Source organism: Salmo trutta, chromosome 24, assembly GCF_901001165.1.
Source record: "Salmo trutta chromosome 24, fSalTru1.1, whole genome shotgun sequence".
Taxonomy (NCBI): Eukaryota; Metazoa; Chordata; class Actinopteri; order Salmoniformes; family Salmonidae; genus Salmo; species Salmo trutta.
In genome coordinates this window covers 42,496,075-42,511,070 of record NC_042980.1, presented here as the reverse complement: position 1 = coordinate 42,511,070, position 14,996 = coordinate 42,496,075, and the positions used below count along the sequence as shown (strand labels likewise).

Here is a 14,996-nt window from a genome sequence, read left to right as displayed (position 1 = left end):
AGCACCAATACAACCAGTCTGAAAACAATGACCAGTAGAAACTGCAGTCATTTTCATTATTCTTAGCAATGATTTAGGAATCCTTGTGAGCAAGTATTAGCTAGGTTGCCACTTCTTGTTCGCATATTGAAATTTAACTTCAGTTCATGAAAATAAGTAGCTAGCCAACTACTTAACCCTGTTGCCCAAAGCTAACGTTATAAGCAGCCAGCTAGCTTCATCTGGCTAGTGACGCACGACCAGACCGGGTTATGTGTTGTTTAACTAGCCACAATAAGGATTAGGCACAATAGTGGAATTTGCGGTTTGCCTTCAAAATAAAAGTATTTCATTGACAGTGATGCAAATGAATACAAATAGTAGAATTATACCATACTTTTATGTTCAAGGCTAACCGCGAAGTCCACTATTGTGACTAATCCTTATTGTGGCTAGCTTCACATAGATGGGTCCGACCACCATTAATCAAATAAAAACTGTCTTATAAATGAGGGTTATTTTAGATGATGACACCTAGTTAGCTAACTTTTTGTGTGTGCATGTGTGTGTGTGTGTGTGTGTGTGTGTGTGTGTGTGTGTGTGTGTGTGTGTGTGTGTGTGTGTGTGTGTGTGTGTGTGTGTGTGTGTGTGTTTAACCTTTATTTAACTAGGCAAGTCAGTTAAGAACAAATTCTTATTTACAATGACGGCCTACTCCGGCCATACCCAGACGACGCTGGGCCAATTGTGCGCCACCCTATGGGACTCGCATAGGGACTGTAGTGAAGCCTCCAGCACTGAGATGCAGTGCCTTAGACCGCTGCATACATGTGTGTGTGTGTTAACTATTTAACTGTACTAGAATGCTTAAAAGGCCGATAAAATGTTAAATATCGGTTATCGGTATCAGTTTTTTTTTTTTGGCAAGGAAGATATTGGATATCGATATCGGCCAAAAATGTAATATTGGTGCATCACTAGCCTAGGGGCCTAATGACTGATGCTGTCTCTTTAAGGGGTTTCGCTAAGCGAAGTGTAAATGCAAGTTTTAAGGATGCATGAATGTGTCTTATAGGGCCGTGGGGAAACTGAAGGGTTTTAAGGGAACCGATTGGGCATGGGATATACGATGTGGGGTTTCTGTTTGTGGAATAGGAGTTGTGGGGAGCAGAGGTTGGGGGGTGGCCCTTAGAGACCGAACGCTGAGTAAACATATTAGTAACAATAAATCGTCTCTTTGGCTGCGTTGCCTGAGTGCTAGTAATATAAATATTTGGGCAATGTTGATCCCCCCCATACTGTGTAGACTGCTGTGCAGATAACGGATAATTCCAATCAGATGTGAGTGCTCTTCCGAGCACCACTTTTTAAAGAATTTTGTTTGAAACATGGGATCAATGATAAACACGAGCGGTCGAGTCCATCTGGAGACGGGGTGATGGGGCTGCTGGACACAAATCCAACTCTTGTCGTTTGTTTATAGATTTTATTTATTATGTTTATTTAGTTTATTATTCAATCAGGTCTTTAGCAGATGCAAGACATTTCACACGTTTCCATTTTCACATTCCTCTGACTTGTGTTTTTCCTTATCCACATGTGGAACCATGCTAGCTAAATTCTGATTATTTATTTAGCCAAACTGATGTCAGTACTCCAACAGTTGAAAGGAACATATTGATAGTCATTCAAACAATTTATTTGTTTTTTTTAAAGCTCATTTTCAACTCCATGGCAGTTTTGATGGACAAGGCAGCTAGATAATAACCAGGTTCAGCTCTTCAGCTTGTTGACTCCCTGTTTGGAACAGAGCTTGGGAGATGGACAGGGCTTGGGAGGTGGACAGGTCTTGGGAGTGGGACAGGGCTTTTGAGATGAACAGAGCTTAGGAGATGGACACAGTTTAGGAGATGGACAGGGCTTGGGAGATGGACAGGGCTTGGAACAGGGTCTCTGACAATTCAACGACTCCCCGAATTCTGGCCCTGAGATGGGCTGTGCCATGGATACCAGCTTAGGGGGCACGTTCAAGCCACACTCACTCCCCACCTCCCTGCCTTTCTCTCTCCTTTCCATCCCCCTCCCCTCTTTTTCTTTTTTCTCATTCACTCTCTCTCTCATTTTGTGTGACAAAGATGAGGAATTCCTATTATATTTGTTACAGAACTATCAGTCAGCCACTCCCAGTGGATTCTCCTAACAACATGCCTGTCAAAAATCAATGTGCAATAGCTGGTACAGTCCCAGGGTTGGCCTCAAATTTGACCTCTTCTTATTGAGTTCAGAGTTCAGAGGCTCTTTATTGAAACTGCATTTGGGGGCTCCATAGTACTCAAAACCAAGAGAGAGAGACGGAGAGAGAGCGACATGGAGAGAGAGAGACAGAGAGAGAGAGACACAGAGAGAGAGACATGGAGAGAGAGACACGGAGAGAGAGACAGAGCGTGTGTCGGAGAGAGATGGAGAGAGAGAGACACGGAGAGAGAGACATGAAGTGTATGTCAGAGAGAGACACAGAGAGAGAGAGACACAGATAGAGAGACACGGAGAGAAAGAGAGAGACAGAGAGAGCGTCACAGAGAGAGACGGAGAGAGAGACGGAGAGAGAGACAGAGAGAGAGACGCAGAGAGAGAAAAATACAGAGAGAGAGAGAGACGGAGAGAGAGACGGAGAGAGAGACAGAGAGAGAGACGCAGAGAGAGAAAAATACAGAGAGAGAGAGACACGGAGTGTGTGTCGGATAGAGAAACGGAGCGAGAGAGACACGGAGAGAGAGACACAGAGAGAGAGACAGAAAGATAGAGGTAGGTGGAAGAGGAAGGTGAGAGAGGGAGGTGAGAGAGACTGGGAGAGAGAGAGAGGGAGGAGAGAGACACTGGGAGAGAGAGACACAGAGAGATAGAGGTAGGTGGAAGAGGAAGGTGAGAGAGGGAGATGAGAGACTGTGAGAGAGACTGGGAGAGAGAGAGAGAGAGGGAGTTGAGAAAGGGAGCTGAGAGAGGGAGGTGAGAGAGACTGGGAGAGAGAGAGAGGGAGGAGAGAGACACTGGGAGAGAGAGACTGGGAGAGAGAAGGGGGAGAGAGAGAGAGAGGTGAGAGGAAAGAGAGATGGAAATGACTGGGTGCTGTTTGGGGGGTAGAGGCTGCCTTGGTGTGTCAGTGTGGATGTGGGGTCAGGTCAGGGAGTGGAAGGAGATGGAAGAGGTCAGAGGTGCCTGCTCGCGTGTTGTGAGAAGAAGAATCACAGCCTTGTGGGAGAAAACATGCATAGAGGGGGTGGGGTGGGTGTAGTGGGGTTGGTAGAGTGAGGAGATACAAAATAGGAGTGGGGATTGGAGAGAGGGAAGGGTAGGGGCGTGAGGAGTGTTCCAGCGACAGGGCACACACACTTCCCATAGTAGCAGATGGGACCTGCCGCAGTGACCCCACTTCTTGTAAACATCTCACTCACACACATGGTGTCCCATATGAGAGACGCTCTGAGAGACGCTGTGAGAGACGCTGTGTTAAGTAGGTCATGATCTCCATGATCTCTGGATGCATTGGAAAGGGAAAAGGAAAGGGGGATACCTAATCAGTTGTACAACTGAATGTATTCAACTGAAATGTGTCTTCCTGCATTTAACCCCACCCCTCTGAATCAGAGAGGTAACTACTACTGATCAGGCTTGAGTTGATACACTGTCTGACACCATCTGAGGTTCTGTGAGTTCTCACACACACACACACACACGCACGCACGCACGCACACACGCACGCACGCACGCACACACACACACACACACACACACACACACACTCTCTCTCTCTCACCATACTTCAAGGGCATACTATAAAGTGGATCATCATTTTCTCAAGCAGTAGATTAGTGTTACTAGTGTGTGTGTGTGTGTGTCTGTGTGTGTTGAACAGGATCTAATAAGGGTTGTAAAATGAATCGGCATTTGTCTACAGATTGACAGCACTTAAGCTCAAAGTACAGTGTGTATGTGTGTGAGTGTGATGTGTAGTCTGCAAAAACTGTAAATGAATGAGGTGAGGGATGCACTCCCCAGCCTCACAGCTCGGATTGAACTCCGCCGACTTCCTGACTGTGTTTTTCTGAGTGTGTGACCTGGGGAGTCATCCATGGCAGAGCTTTTAGTGTTGAGGAGGAAAACAGCTTATTTTCGAGGTGACCTTATCCAGCAAGAATGTCTCTGAGTTGTAGCTGGAAAAGCATCCCTGTTGGGGCTCACTGTGTGGAAAAGCATCCCTGTTGGGGCTCACTGTGTGGAAAAGCATCCCTGTTGGGGCTCACTGTGTGGAAAAGCATCCCTGTTGGGGCTCACTGTGTGGAAATGCATCCCTGTTGGGGCTCACTGTGTGGAAATGCAGCCCTGTTGGGGCTCACTGTGTGGAAAAGCATCCCTGTTGGGGCTCACTGTGTGGAAAAGCATCCCTGTTGGGGCTCACTGTGTGGAAAAGCATCCCTGTTGGGGCTCACTGTGTGGAAAAGCATCCCTGTTGGGGCTCACTGTGTGGAAAAGCATCCCTGTTGGGGCTCACTGTGTGGAAAAGCATCCCTGTTGGGGCTCACTGTGTGGAAAAGCATCCCTGTTGGGGCTCACTGTGTGGAAATGCAGCCCTGTTGGGGCTCACTGTGTGGAAAAGCATCCCTGTTGGGGCTCACTGTGTGGCCGCCATTACGGTTCAGCCTGTAAAAGACACATTGTGTTCAGTTTCCTTGTGCATTATTGGTTTGTAATGGGGTGATTTGAAATTGGCTTTTGGATACTATATAATTTCCACTAGTAACTTGGGATGGTTGTATCCTCATAAATATAAATATTATATTGGTTGCATAGAATATAATAATTATTTGAAAAACAAGTTCATAAACCATGTGCCATGAAATCGGTACATCGGAAATCTCTTCCCAACTATTTTGCAATCTATATGGCACAGCTGTGAATTATTTGGACATTAAATTTAACTGGTCTACTTTTTTATTTATCACAACTTTGTTTAGCCATTTTTGGTCTGGATCAAGATTCCATGACTCACCCTGTTTCTGCTGCTTGTCAATGTACCGATTTGGAGATTATTGAGGAGGATATGAGGTGTGCTCATTCTCCATGTCTCACACAGGTATTCCCTTTGTAGCTGCTTCCTCTGATAGGTTTCTCCATCTGAAGAGATGTGATTGAACTGGATAGGTGAATAATACATTCACCATACTGCTTTCACCTATTTATAGATCAGTGTAGATCAGAGTTCTCTAACTTCTGTCTTGGAGTGATATTGCGCTGTGCAGGTTTTGTTTTAATGCCAGTCCATCACTAATACAACCGATTGAAAAAAAATCTACATTGGTTTTCAGTCTGAGCTACGATTGGCTGAAACAGGTGTGGTATTGAAGGGTTAAAACGAAAGCCTGCACACCCATTAGCTCTCACTGATCCTTCATTGAGTTGGAGATAATGGTTTTTATGCAGAGGAAATGTGGAGAGGTTACCCCAGAGTGCTGTAGCTCTGCTTTAAATCCTGTCAGCCCATTGGGATCCCCCAAACCACACTCCCCACTCTCTCCCTTGGGGTTAGGGGTCTCCATTGTGTGTGTGGCTCGAGGGGGGGTGGACCCTGTTCCCAGGAGCTTAGCGTCTCAGCGAGGGAGCTGTGTGTACACTGGCCTTGGCTCCCCCCCCAGGGGTCCTAGGGTGTCTGTTTCAAGCCATCTGCCTTTGTGCCCGTCTGGCGGAGAGAAAAGCGAGGCGACAGGGAGGACCACAGCAGGCCAGGGGCATTTGAATGGCTGGCATCACAGACCTTGTCTCTAGTGAACGTATCCCCATTATTACCCTACACCCCCCCTCTGCCACCCCTCACCCCTCTCACCCCCACCCCCCGCAATCCCTGGCACCACGTATCCCACAGTCCCTCCCCACTTTCCTCCCCACCACAGATAATAAACAAAGACTGTGAGCGGCAGCGGCCCTCCTAATGAACAGAAACAATTCGAGGGCCCAGCCCAACAAAGGGATCCCTGCTATATTGTTTGTCCTGTTTATTTCCATAGTATTTGGGGGTAAACAGAAGAGGCCTGGATTGGTTGAGAAGCAGAGGACAGCTTGTTTGTTTGGTTTTCGAAAAAAGAATATGAGCTTCAGCCCAAATTGCTAATGGGAATTAAAACATTAGGTAGTATTCTGAGAGTCCATGAGTGACTGACATGGGGGGCCAGGCAGAAGGTCTGAAGTTTTCCAAAACTGTTTTGCTGGACTCTCCTGGTTTCTCTTACATATCCCTGGTCAATAGGGGAGGACACACTAGAAGTCCGTTTTATTTTGGGGATCCACTCTTCTCTCTGAGAGAGCCAAATACAACGGGACTCCCTGGGCTGAATAGACTGAGATTGAGACATTTTGCCTGTCTGGCGTGTGTGTATGTGTGAGTGTCCCTGACATTGTCTCCCTCTCTGTCTGCAAGAGTGAAGGAAACACAACTAGGGGAGAGTGGGGTAAGTTGTGCCATTTATTACATTCTGTCAAGGGAAATGTAGTAGTCTTTCCAACAAAGATATCAACATATATTTCAGGATGTTGTGTATCCCTAGAAATAATCAGAATTAACGTAAACATTACAGTTTTGAAAACATAGCTTGTTAAAAAAAAGTGCTATCTTGTAAGCTAAGCCGCCTACAAATGTCTGTACTGAATGAAATATTACCAGTACCTTTTTAAAACCATGTCTATCTTTTTTTTCCAAACACAATTCAACAAAATCACTTTTTGTCTTTTACCCCTTTTAGGCATATTTTAACAGAGACTTAAGACCTAACAAAAATTTTACTTTTATAAACACTTTTAACATAGGCCAGGCCCTGTTGTTACCTCATATCCCAGTGATAATGTCTTGCATTACACCTGGGAAGAAAACACTTACATTTGCTCAACTTACCATTGGCTCAACCATTGGCTCAACTTACCCCATGACCAATTGGCTCAACTTACCCCATGGCCATAGGCTCAACTTACCCCATGGCCATCGGCTCAACTTACCCCATGGCCATTGGCTCAACTTACCCCATGGCCATCGGCTCAACTTACCCCATGGCCATTGGCTCAACTTACCCCATGGCCATCGGCTCAACTTACCCCATGGCCATCGGCTCAACTTACCCCATGGCCATCGGCTCAACTTACCCCAAGGCTAACATTTTGACTATATTAGTCCACACAGCTACAAGGATTCCCTTTGATGCTAGGTTCAGGACCTCATATTGAAGCTAATAGAGACCCCAACTGATGTATAGAACAGTCTTAACATTATCTACTTTGGTTTACACACATGCATCATGAAACCTCTAATATAATACATTCATTTGACTTGGTGAAATCAGTTTTTTTGGACATAACTTGCTTACCACTTTTTCCATATGATTTGTTCTTTCACAGACTCCATTAAGGGAAAGGGGGATACCTAGTCAGTTGTACAACTGAATTCTGTCTTCCGCATTTAACCCAACCACTCTGAATCAGAGAGGTGCAATGGGGGCTGCCTTAATCGACATCCACATCAACGGCGCCCGGGGACAGTGGGTTAACTGCCTTGCTCAGGGGCAGAACAACTGATTTTTGCCTTGTCAGCTCAGGGATTACTGGCCAAACGCTCCTACCCGCCAGGCTACCTGCCGCCTCAAAAATGGAAAGGGAAAGGGGGTGCTGGAATCTCCTATGTGGTGACCTCTTCCTAAATATTTTGTTTCCTAGAAACAAGGGTGGCTCAACTTATCCTTTTGGTTTAATTTATCCCACTCTCCCCTCCACAGAGTAATAGGCTTCAGAACCAGGCTAAAGAGCCAGTTTATTTGCTATTCTGTGATGTAGGCAATGTTCACATGGGAAAAAAATACATGCCAGGTGGATTATGTGTAAATGTTTGAATAAGTGTTACCCTGTGTATACATGATACCGTGGTTGTTTTTGTTTACATTTGTTTTTGAGCTCTCTTCTTGGGAAGTGGGAACAGATTACTGTAAGTCTGTAATGAAACAAAACTATGTTTTTGATGAGAGCCTGCATAGGAGATTCCAGGACTGACTAACTAGGTGACAAACGTGTGTGTGTGTGTGTGTGTGTGTGTGTGTGTACAGTTTCGAAATCCTGCACATTGTTTGGGTAATTTGATTGGAATCGAAAATAATGAATGAATTTCCAACCATGTTCCAGTTTTATTCTTTGATAATTTACAGCCAGATAAATATGATACAACATGCATGTTGAATTACTGGCATCGACCTGGGTGGTATTTGATGAAGCTGTTCTTGCTAGCACACTGCAATCACTGACATGACTCAGAGTTTCCGTGTCCCCCTGGAGTAAAAAAAAGAATAGATCCCATTCATGCCTCAGGCCAGAAATAGTAGATCACCTAAGCATGTTGTTTTGGGGTATTGGGGTTAATGTGGTTAGAAGGTAGAAAGCTGTGGGGCACTAGTGTCTCCATAATGTTTGTAGGCCTGTCTCTGTAACGGCTGACAATGTTGGGTACTTCTGTATCCCTCTAATAGTTAAAGTTAGGATTGGTGGTAGGGGAAATTGATGCTAGATCTGTGGCGAAGAACCCACTTTTTGTATCAGTATGCTCCTGTATAAGTAATTTACGTCTAGTTGTAGGGCCTATGCCAATTATTCTCTCTCACTAATGTTTTGGGTAGGCAACAACCAATGAATTTTGCCGTTTGCCAGCACATATGATCTCCTACAAACAAACAGATTCCCAGGCTGAGCGTTGTCATGGAATGCTGGCATTATCATGTAGTCATGCCAGACAGGTTCATCCCTCTTCTGAGATGGCCTTGCCAAGATGGCCGCCCAACACAGCTCCAGTCCTTGTTTTAGGGTAACCAGATTAGGCAAATCACATTAGGCCGTGGCTAGGCATAGCCCCGAGATGGAATGAAGGGTCAGGCTGTCTAGTCGTCATGATGTGGCTCAGGGAGTCCCATAGGAGTGCCGGTCAGGTGCTGCATTGAGATAAACAGCAGTTTGTTGTTTAGGGTTAGTCTCAAGGCTAAGCCCAAGAGGCGCTATGGTAGGCTACGGAAAAGCTGTGGGAATAGCAACAGAGAAAATACTACAACACACTAGGTATTTGGTGTCATGTCAAAGTGATACATAAGCAGTTAATATTGAGGCAGGATGTACATTTTAGCTAGTAAGCACTAGCTTATGACTGCCCCACTAAAGCTAAGCTCAACAATCATTGAAATATGCACATGATGCTAGCATTGCTGCTGCTAACCGTCATGGTCATTTGACTGAACATAATGCTAACCGAGGCTAATGCTAATCCTGGTCCTAACCCAAACACCTTATGCTAAATCAGTCTGATAAAATGATATTTAGCTTTTGACTGGAGGGAGACGACACTAATCTTTGCCTGTCATGGGAACCAGACCTTTGGCTTTCCTGTAGACTGCACAGACGTCCATAAATCTACCTCTCTGCTAAGTGGGGGAGGGAGAAATGTAGAGGGGAGGAAGAGAAAGAGACAGAGAGAACAAAAGTGAGATGAAAGATATGTTCTAAGGGACCAAGACCAAAAGAGAATGTAGACTTAACCCTTATTTTACCAGGCCAGTTGACTGAGAACCCATTCTCATTTACAGCAACAACCTGGGGAATGAATGAGCCTATTGGGGATGATTAGGTGGCCATGAGGGCCAGGATAGAGGGGTTGAAACCCTTATTCTTACGATAAGCATCATGGGATTTTTTTGTGACCACATTAACATCCCTCTCGAAAGACAGCACCCTACACAGGGCAATGTCCCCAGTCACTGTCCTGAGGTATTGGTATATATAGACATTTTATTTTAGATCAGAGGAAAGAGTGCCTCCTACTGGCCCTCCAACACCACTTCCAGCAGCATCTGGTCTCCCATCTAGGGTCCGACCAGGACCAACGCTGCTTAGCTTCAGTGGCATTCCAGCAGTGGGATGCAGGGTGGTGTGCCATATACAGTATGTAGAGAGGAGGTGGGGGAGAGCAAGCTAGAGTCTGCTGAAGTGCATAACACTAACCTTGCCTTACTGCATTTAAAACACTTTTTCTACCGACTGCTTGGGATTGATGACAAAACGGTGTACACACAGTCATTACTGGTGTGGCTGCAGTGGCCAGTCTGGGAATTCTCTCAGGCCTGGGAATTCTCTATGGCACACCGTCACTCCATACTGTGCCATTCCTGGAGGTTCCCTGTCCTTTCCTCTGTGGCATTCCCATGCCATATGAAATCCCTCTGTAAAGTTGGTCAATGTGCCAACCACATTGCTTTTTAACCCAGTCCAGCGAGCACACGCTAGCTTAATGGAAGCTGGATGGATATTATAAAGCCATTCCGGCCTGCGTTTCCTGCCTTGAAAAGCATTCAGTAAGCCCTCATCAGTTTTCTCAGTGTTTGTTCCTCATAAAGCATATGTAGGGAGTTATATTAAGAGACGTGCATGCCCAGACACACACACACACACACACACACACACACACACACACACACACACACACACATACACACACACACACACACACACACAACACCATTTAAGAAGGGAAGGGTGTAGGTTATAGAATCTGGTCTGTTTTACATCTATGCTATCCCACAATGCATTGGGGGTCGATTCAGTCCCTAGGTCTCTTTGTTATACAGTACATTCTTTCCTCCGTGTTTACGTGTTAGTCTTGATTCACTTTCCAGACAGGTGACATACGTGCAGGATATCTCCTGGTTATGTGTGCTCTCTTAACTTGTACAATCATTTTGTCATATTGGCTCAATATTGCTTTGTTGGGCCAACAGACCGTGTGTTAGTGGGGCTTAATATCCCACAGAGCAGAAACTCAAAAATACCAAAATCGGGACCAGCTGAGCAAATACTCAGAGGAAGTGATGTCACCGATTCCCCCAAAGTCGTCCATTAAGGACAGGCTGACCACAAAAAGGGAACATGACACAGGTTTAGCAGCGAGCCGAGACGCTACGGGAGACGGTTGTCCTTCACTTTGACTTTTCTGTTACCCCGACTCCCCTGCCAACGAGCGGGTTTTAGAAGGCAGACTGGAAGAAGGGAGAACAGTTGAGATGTAATTATAGGAGAATGAAAACACAGGGGCTGGCTGGCTGTAGACAGGGGGTCCTTTCAGGGGAGGCTGCACTGTGGACACTGTCAGATAGGAATCATCTCAGGGGGCTTGCAGCAGTGGCCCAGGAAAAGGAGGGAGGGGGAGTGGAGGGAGATGGGGTTGTGTGGTTGATCTTGTTTCTCAGAGAAAATGGGGACTACTTCCTTGCAGAGGGCAGCTGAGTGTCTACACTCAGACTAAGTGTACAATTTCTACAGTTGTTGGGCCAAATTCTAACATGTTTCCACTTTAGTGCAAATCTTTTGTCTGTGATGTGGAAAGGTTTGGGTTCTGTGCGTTCAGACGTGGATGTTAATTAAGGCAGCCCCCCTGCATCTCTCTGAATTAAAGGGGTGGGGTTAAATCCGGAAGACACATTTCAGTTGAAGGCATTCAGTTGTACAACTGACTAGGTATCCCCCTTTCCCCTCAAGTTAGGTAAAAAGTCCACCCACCAAAGTCAATTTGAAGAATATTATGTTAATTATCTAAGCCAGGGAGTTCAACTTTGATGGAGGTGGGGGCCACAAAAAAATCTGAACTCATGAGGGGCCGCAGTGGCTCGTGGGTCTGCATACCCACATATGCAGTCAGAGCCTTTTGGGGGCTCTAAGCAAAATTTTGTGAGGGCCCACCAGTCGGTAAATCGACCATGATTACTACAAGTTTAGATAGCTGGCCGCTAGACTAACTTACCAATTAAAAAAAATGTTTAGCTGACGTGCTAATTGAGTGAATCTCAGTGACTGACATAACAAGAGAAAAATTGCTGATTCACAACCACATTTTGAAATTGCACCTTGTGTATTCTACTATTCTAACTCTCAACTTTAAGTTGAGATCCCGACAGAGTTCCCCAAAAATCTATGTACTGTATATACAGTACCAGTCAAAAGTTTGGGCACACCTACTCATTCAAGAGTTTTTCATTATTCTTTACTATTTTCTACATTGTAAAAACTATGAAATAACACATGGAATCATGAAGTAACCAAAAAATTGTAAACAAATCAAATATATTTTAGATTTTAGATTATTCAAAGTAGCCACCCTTTGCCTTGATGACAGCTATGCACACTGTTTCCATTCTCTCAACCAGCTTCACCTGGAATGCTTTTCCAACCGTCTTGAAGTTCCCACATATGCTGAGTAGTTGTTGGCTGCTTTTTCTTCACTCTGTGGTCCAATTCATCCCAAAACCATCTCAGTTGGGTTGAGGTCAGGTGATTCTGGAAGCCAGGTCATCTGATGCAGCACTCCATCACTCTTTTTTGGTCAAATAGCCCTTACACAACCTGGAGGTGTGTTGGGTCATTGTCCTGTTGAAAAACAAATGATAGACCCTAAGCGCAAACCAGATGGGATCGCGTATCGCTGCAGAATGCTGTGGTAGCAATACTGGTTAATTATGCCTTGAATTCTAAATAAATCACTGACAGTATCACCAGCATAGCACCCCCACACCATCACTCCTCCTCCTCCATGCTTCGTGGTGGGAACTACACATGCATAGATCATCCGTTCACCTACTCTGCTTCTCACAAAGACACAGTGGTTGGAACCAAAAATGCTAAATTTGGACTCATCAGACCAAAGGACATTTTTCCACCGGTCTAATGTCCATTGCTCGTGTTTCTTGGCCCAAGCACGTCTCTTCTTCTTCTTATTGGTTTCCTTTAGTAGTGGATTCTTTGCTACAATTCAATAATGAATGTGTGATTCACGCAGTCTCCTCTGAACAGTTGATGTTGAGATGTGTCTGTTACTTGTACTCTGTGAAGAATTTATTTGGGCTGCAATTTCTGAGGCTGGTAACTCTAATGAATTTATCCTCTGCAGCAGAGGTAACTCTGAGTCTTCCTTTCCGGTAGCGGTCCTCATGAGAGCCAGTTTCATCATAGCACTTGATGGTTTTTGCTGTATTTTGTTGTTGTTGAGAGGGGGGTGGGGTGTAGATTCGAGGGTCTACAAAAGGGCGGCCCGCGGGCTGTCGGTTGCCAATCCCTGATCTAAGCAAATTATAAAAGTTGAATTGACTATGCCTATAGATGCAGCTCCTTTAAACTAACTTATACTGACAGACGATGTGAATTTGACTATTATACCTATTTTGGGTGATGGTATATGAAAGGTCATTTTCTTAGTCTGTGAGAAATGTCCAAATGACTTTGTCCACACAAAACCCTTGCAAATACCGTGGCCTACACACAAATTGAACCCACTTTGTATTGACACCACCACAACCCAAAACCAACTGAGTCATCTGCAATTGAACACTAACCCTCCAACTCTTTGTCTTTTTCTTTTTGCAGCCTGAGGAGTTTGAGGGGATCCATTCACACACCTTTCGAGTGAAGACGTTCAAGAAGAGCAAGCACTGTGGCGTGTGCAAACAGACCGTCAGCCAGGAGGGGCTAATTTGCAAAGGTTAGTACTGACCTTGCCTGAGTGTTACCATGGTAAGGGGTCATTCAGGGTCATAGTTTTGGTCAATGTGAGTAATTATGCTAAAATAGTCTTAATTAGCTCTGGGGAGGTCAGGGGGTTGGCTGGTTTTCAATTCACTCAATGCTAGTGTGCTAATCAGGCTTTTAACTCATTTCATTGATTAGATTGATTGCTTGCTTAGTAATCAAATGGTGTTCTAGTTGGATATTGATTGAATTACATAATACAATGGGACTACAGTATATAAACAATATAGTCATAGAGGTCTGTGATTCATCAAAGCTGGATGACAGTTAGCTCAGTATTGCTACCCAGGTCGAGGCAATCCCTAGCAAACCTACAGGCTAGAGTCTAGACAGTAGAGACACTGGGCTTGGCTAGCCACTAAAACCTGGCCACTGCTTCCTGGCTAGTGGAAATGTCTGGTTCTTGATAGTTCTACACATGAAGCAACATGGGGGAAGCCTGCTGGTTGTTTAGCCTGGCATCCAGAAGTGAAATATTTGTCTTGCCTCGTCCACGGCTTGGGGAAACACAGAGGCATCCAATTGGCTTGGGTAAACACAGAGGCATCCTATTGGCTTGGGGAAACAGAGGAATCCTATTGGCTTACTGCTTTACTCAGAGTCCTATACAGTCGTGGCCAAAAGTTGAGAATGACACAAATATACATTTTCACCAAGTCTGCTGCCTCAGTTTGTATGATGGCAATTTGCATATACTCCAGAATGTTATTATTACGAATCCCTTTGCCCCTGCAGTCTAGGGGGGATGGAAATGAGACCCGTAACATAACTCATGCAAATTATAACAGTGAAAAGGAACAGTGAGAACAAAAACCACAGACAACTAAAATTTACCGTCAAACACTATAGGTTTATTTGGTAAACACACGGTAAAGGGGGGCGGGAAGAGGGGCTGAGCTGGACCCAAGGAATGAAATAATGAATATCCAAAAACACCCCTAAGCTAGGCTAGCCTGCTTCAACCACAGTTAGCTCACTAACCAATAAAATACAGTGGGTGGTCTGCCCAGTTCTAACTAGTGTCCTTTAGACAATTTTTACCTACGGGTAATGTATGCCCATGGGCGACTTGTCTTGGTACCCCTTTTCCCACCAACAAACAAACAGTCATTGGGGGGGGGGGATTGAGACACGGAGAGATTGAGACACAGAGAGATCGAGCTCCAGAGAAAACAACTGACTGGGTTTTTAAACCAAGGGAAAGGGATGTGATTGGGTAAGGGAAAAGGAGCAGGTGTCTTCTGATTGCCAACTGATTGGTGACTGATTGGCGACACCTGTGAATAGGGGAGAAGGAAAGAAAATACACACACAGGATACACACACAACAGTTATGAAGAGTGATCAGATGAATTGCAATTAATTGCAAAATCCCTCTG

The 14,996-nt window shown here is 45.0% G+C and overlaps 1 protein-coding gene across 5 annotated transcripts in view; it reads left to right on the top strand.

Annotated features, from left to right (window-relative positions):
- Positions 1–14,996, top strand: part of LOC115161333 (tensin-1) — a 289,463-nt gene that overhangs the window by 92,798 nt on the left and 181,669 nt on the right. For all 5 annotated transcript variants that reach the window (XM_029712238.1, XM_029712239.1, XM_029712237.1 and 2 more), the window contains exon 2: positions 13,456–13,570. In XM_029712238.1, the coding sequence (XP_029568098.1) occupies positions 13,456–13,570 (115 nt within the window). The remainder of the gene's footprint in view (positions 1–13,455; positions 13,571–14,996) is intronic.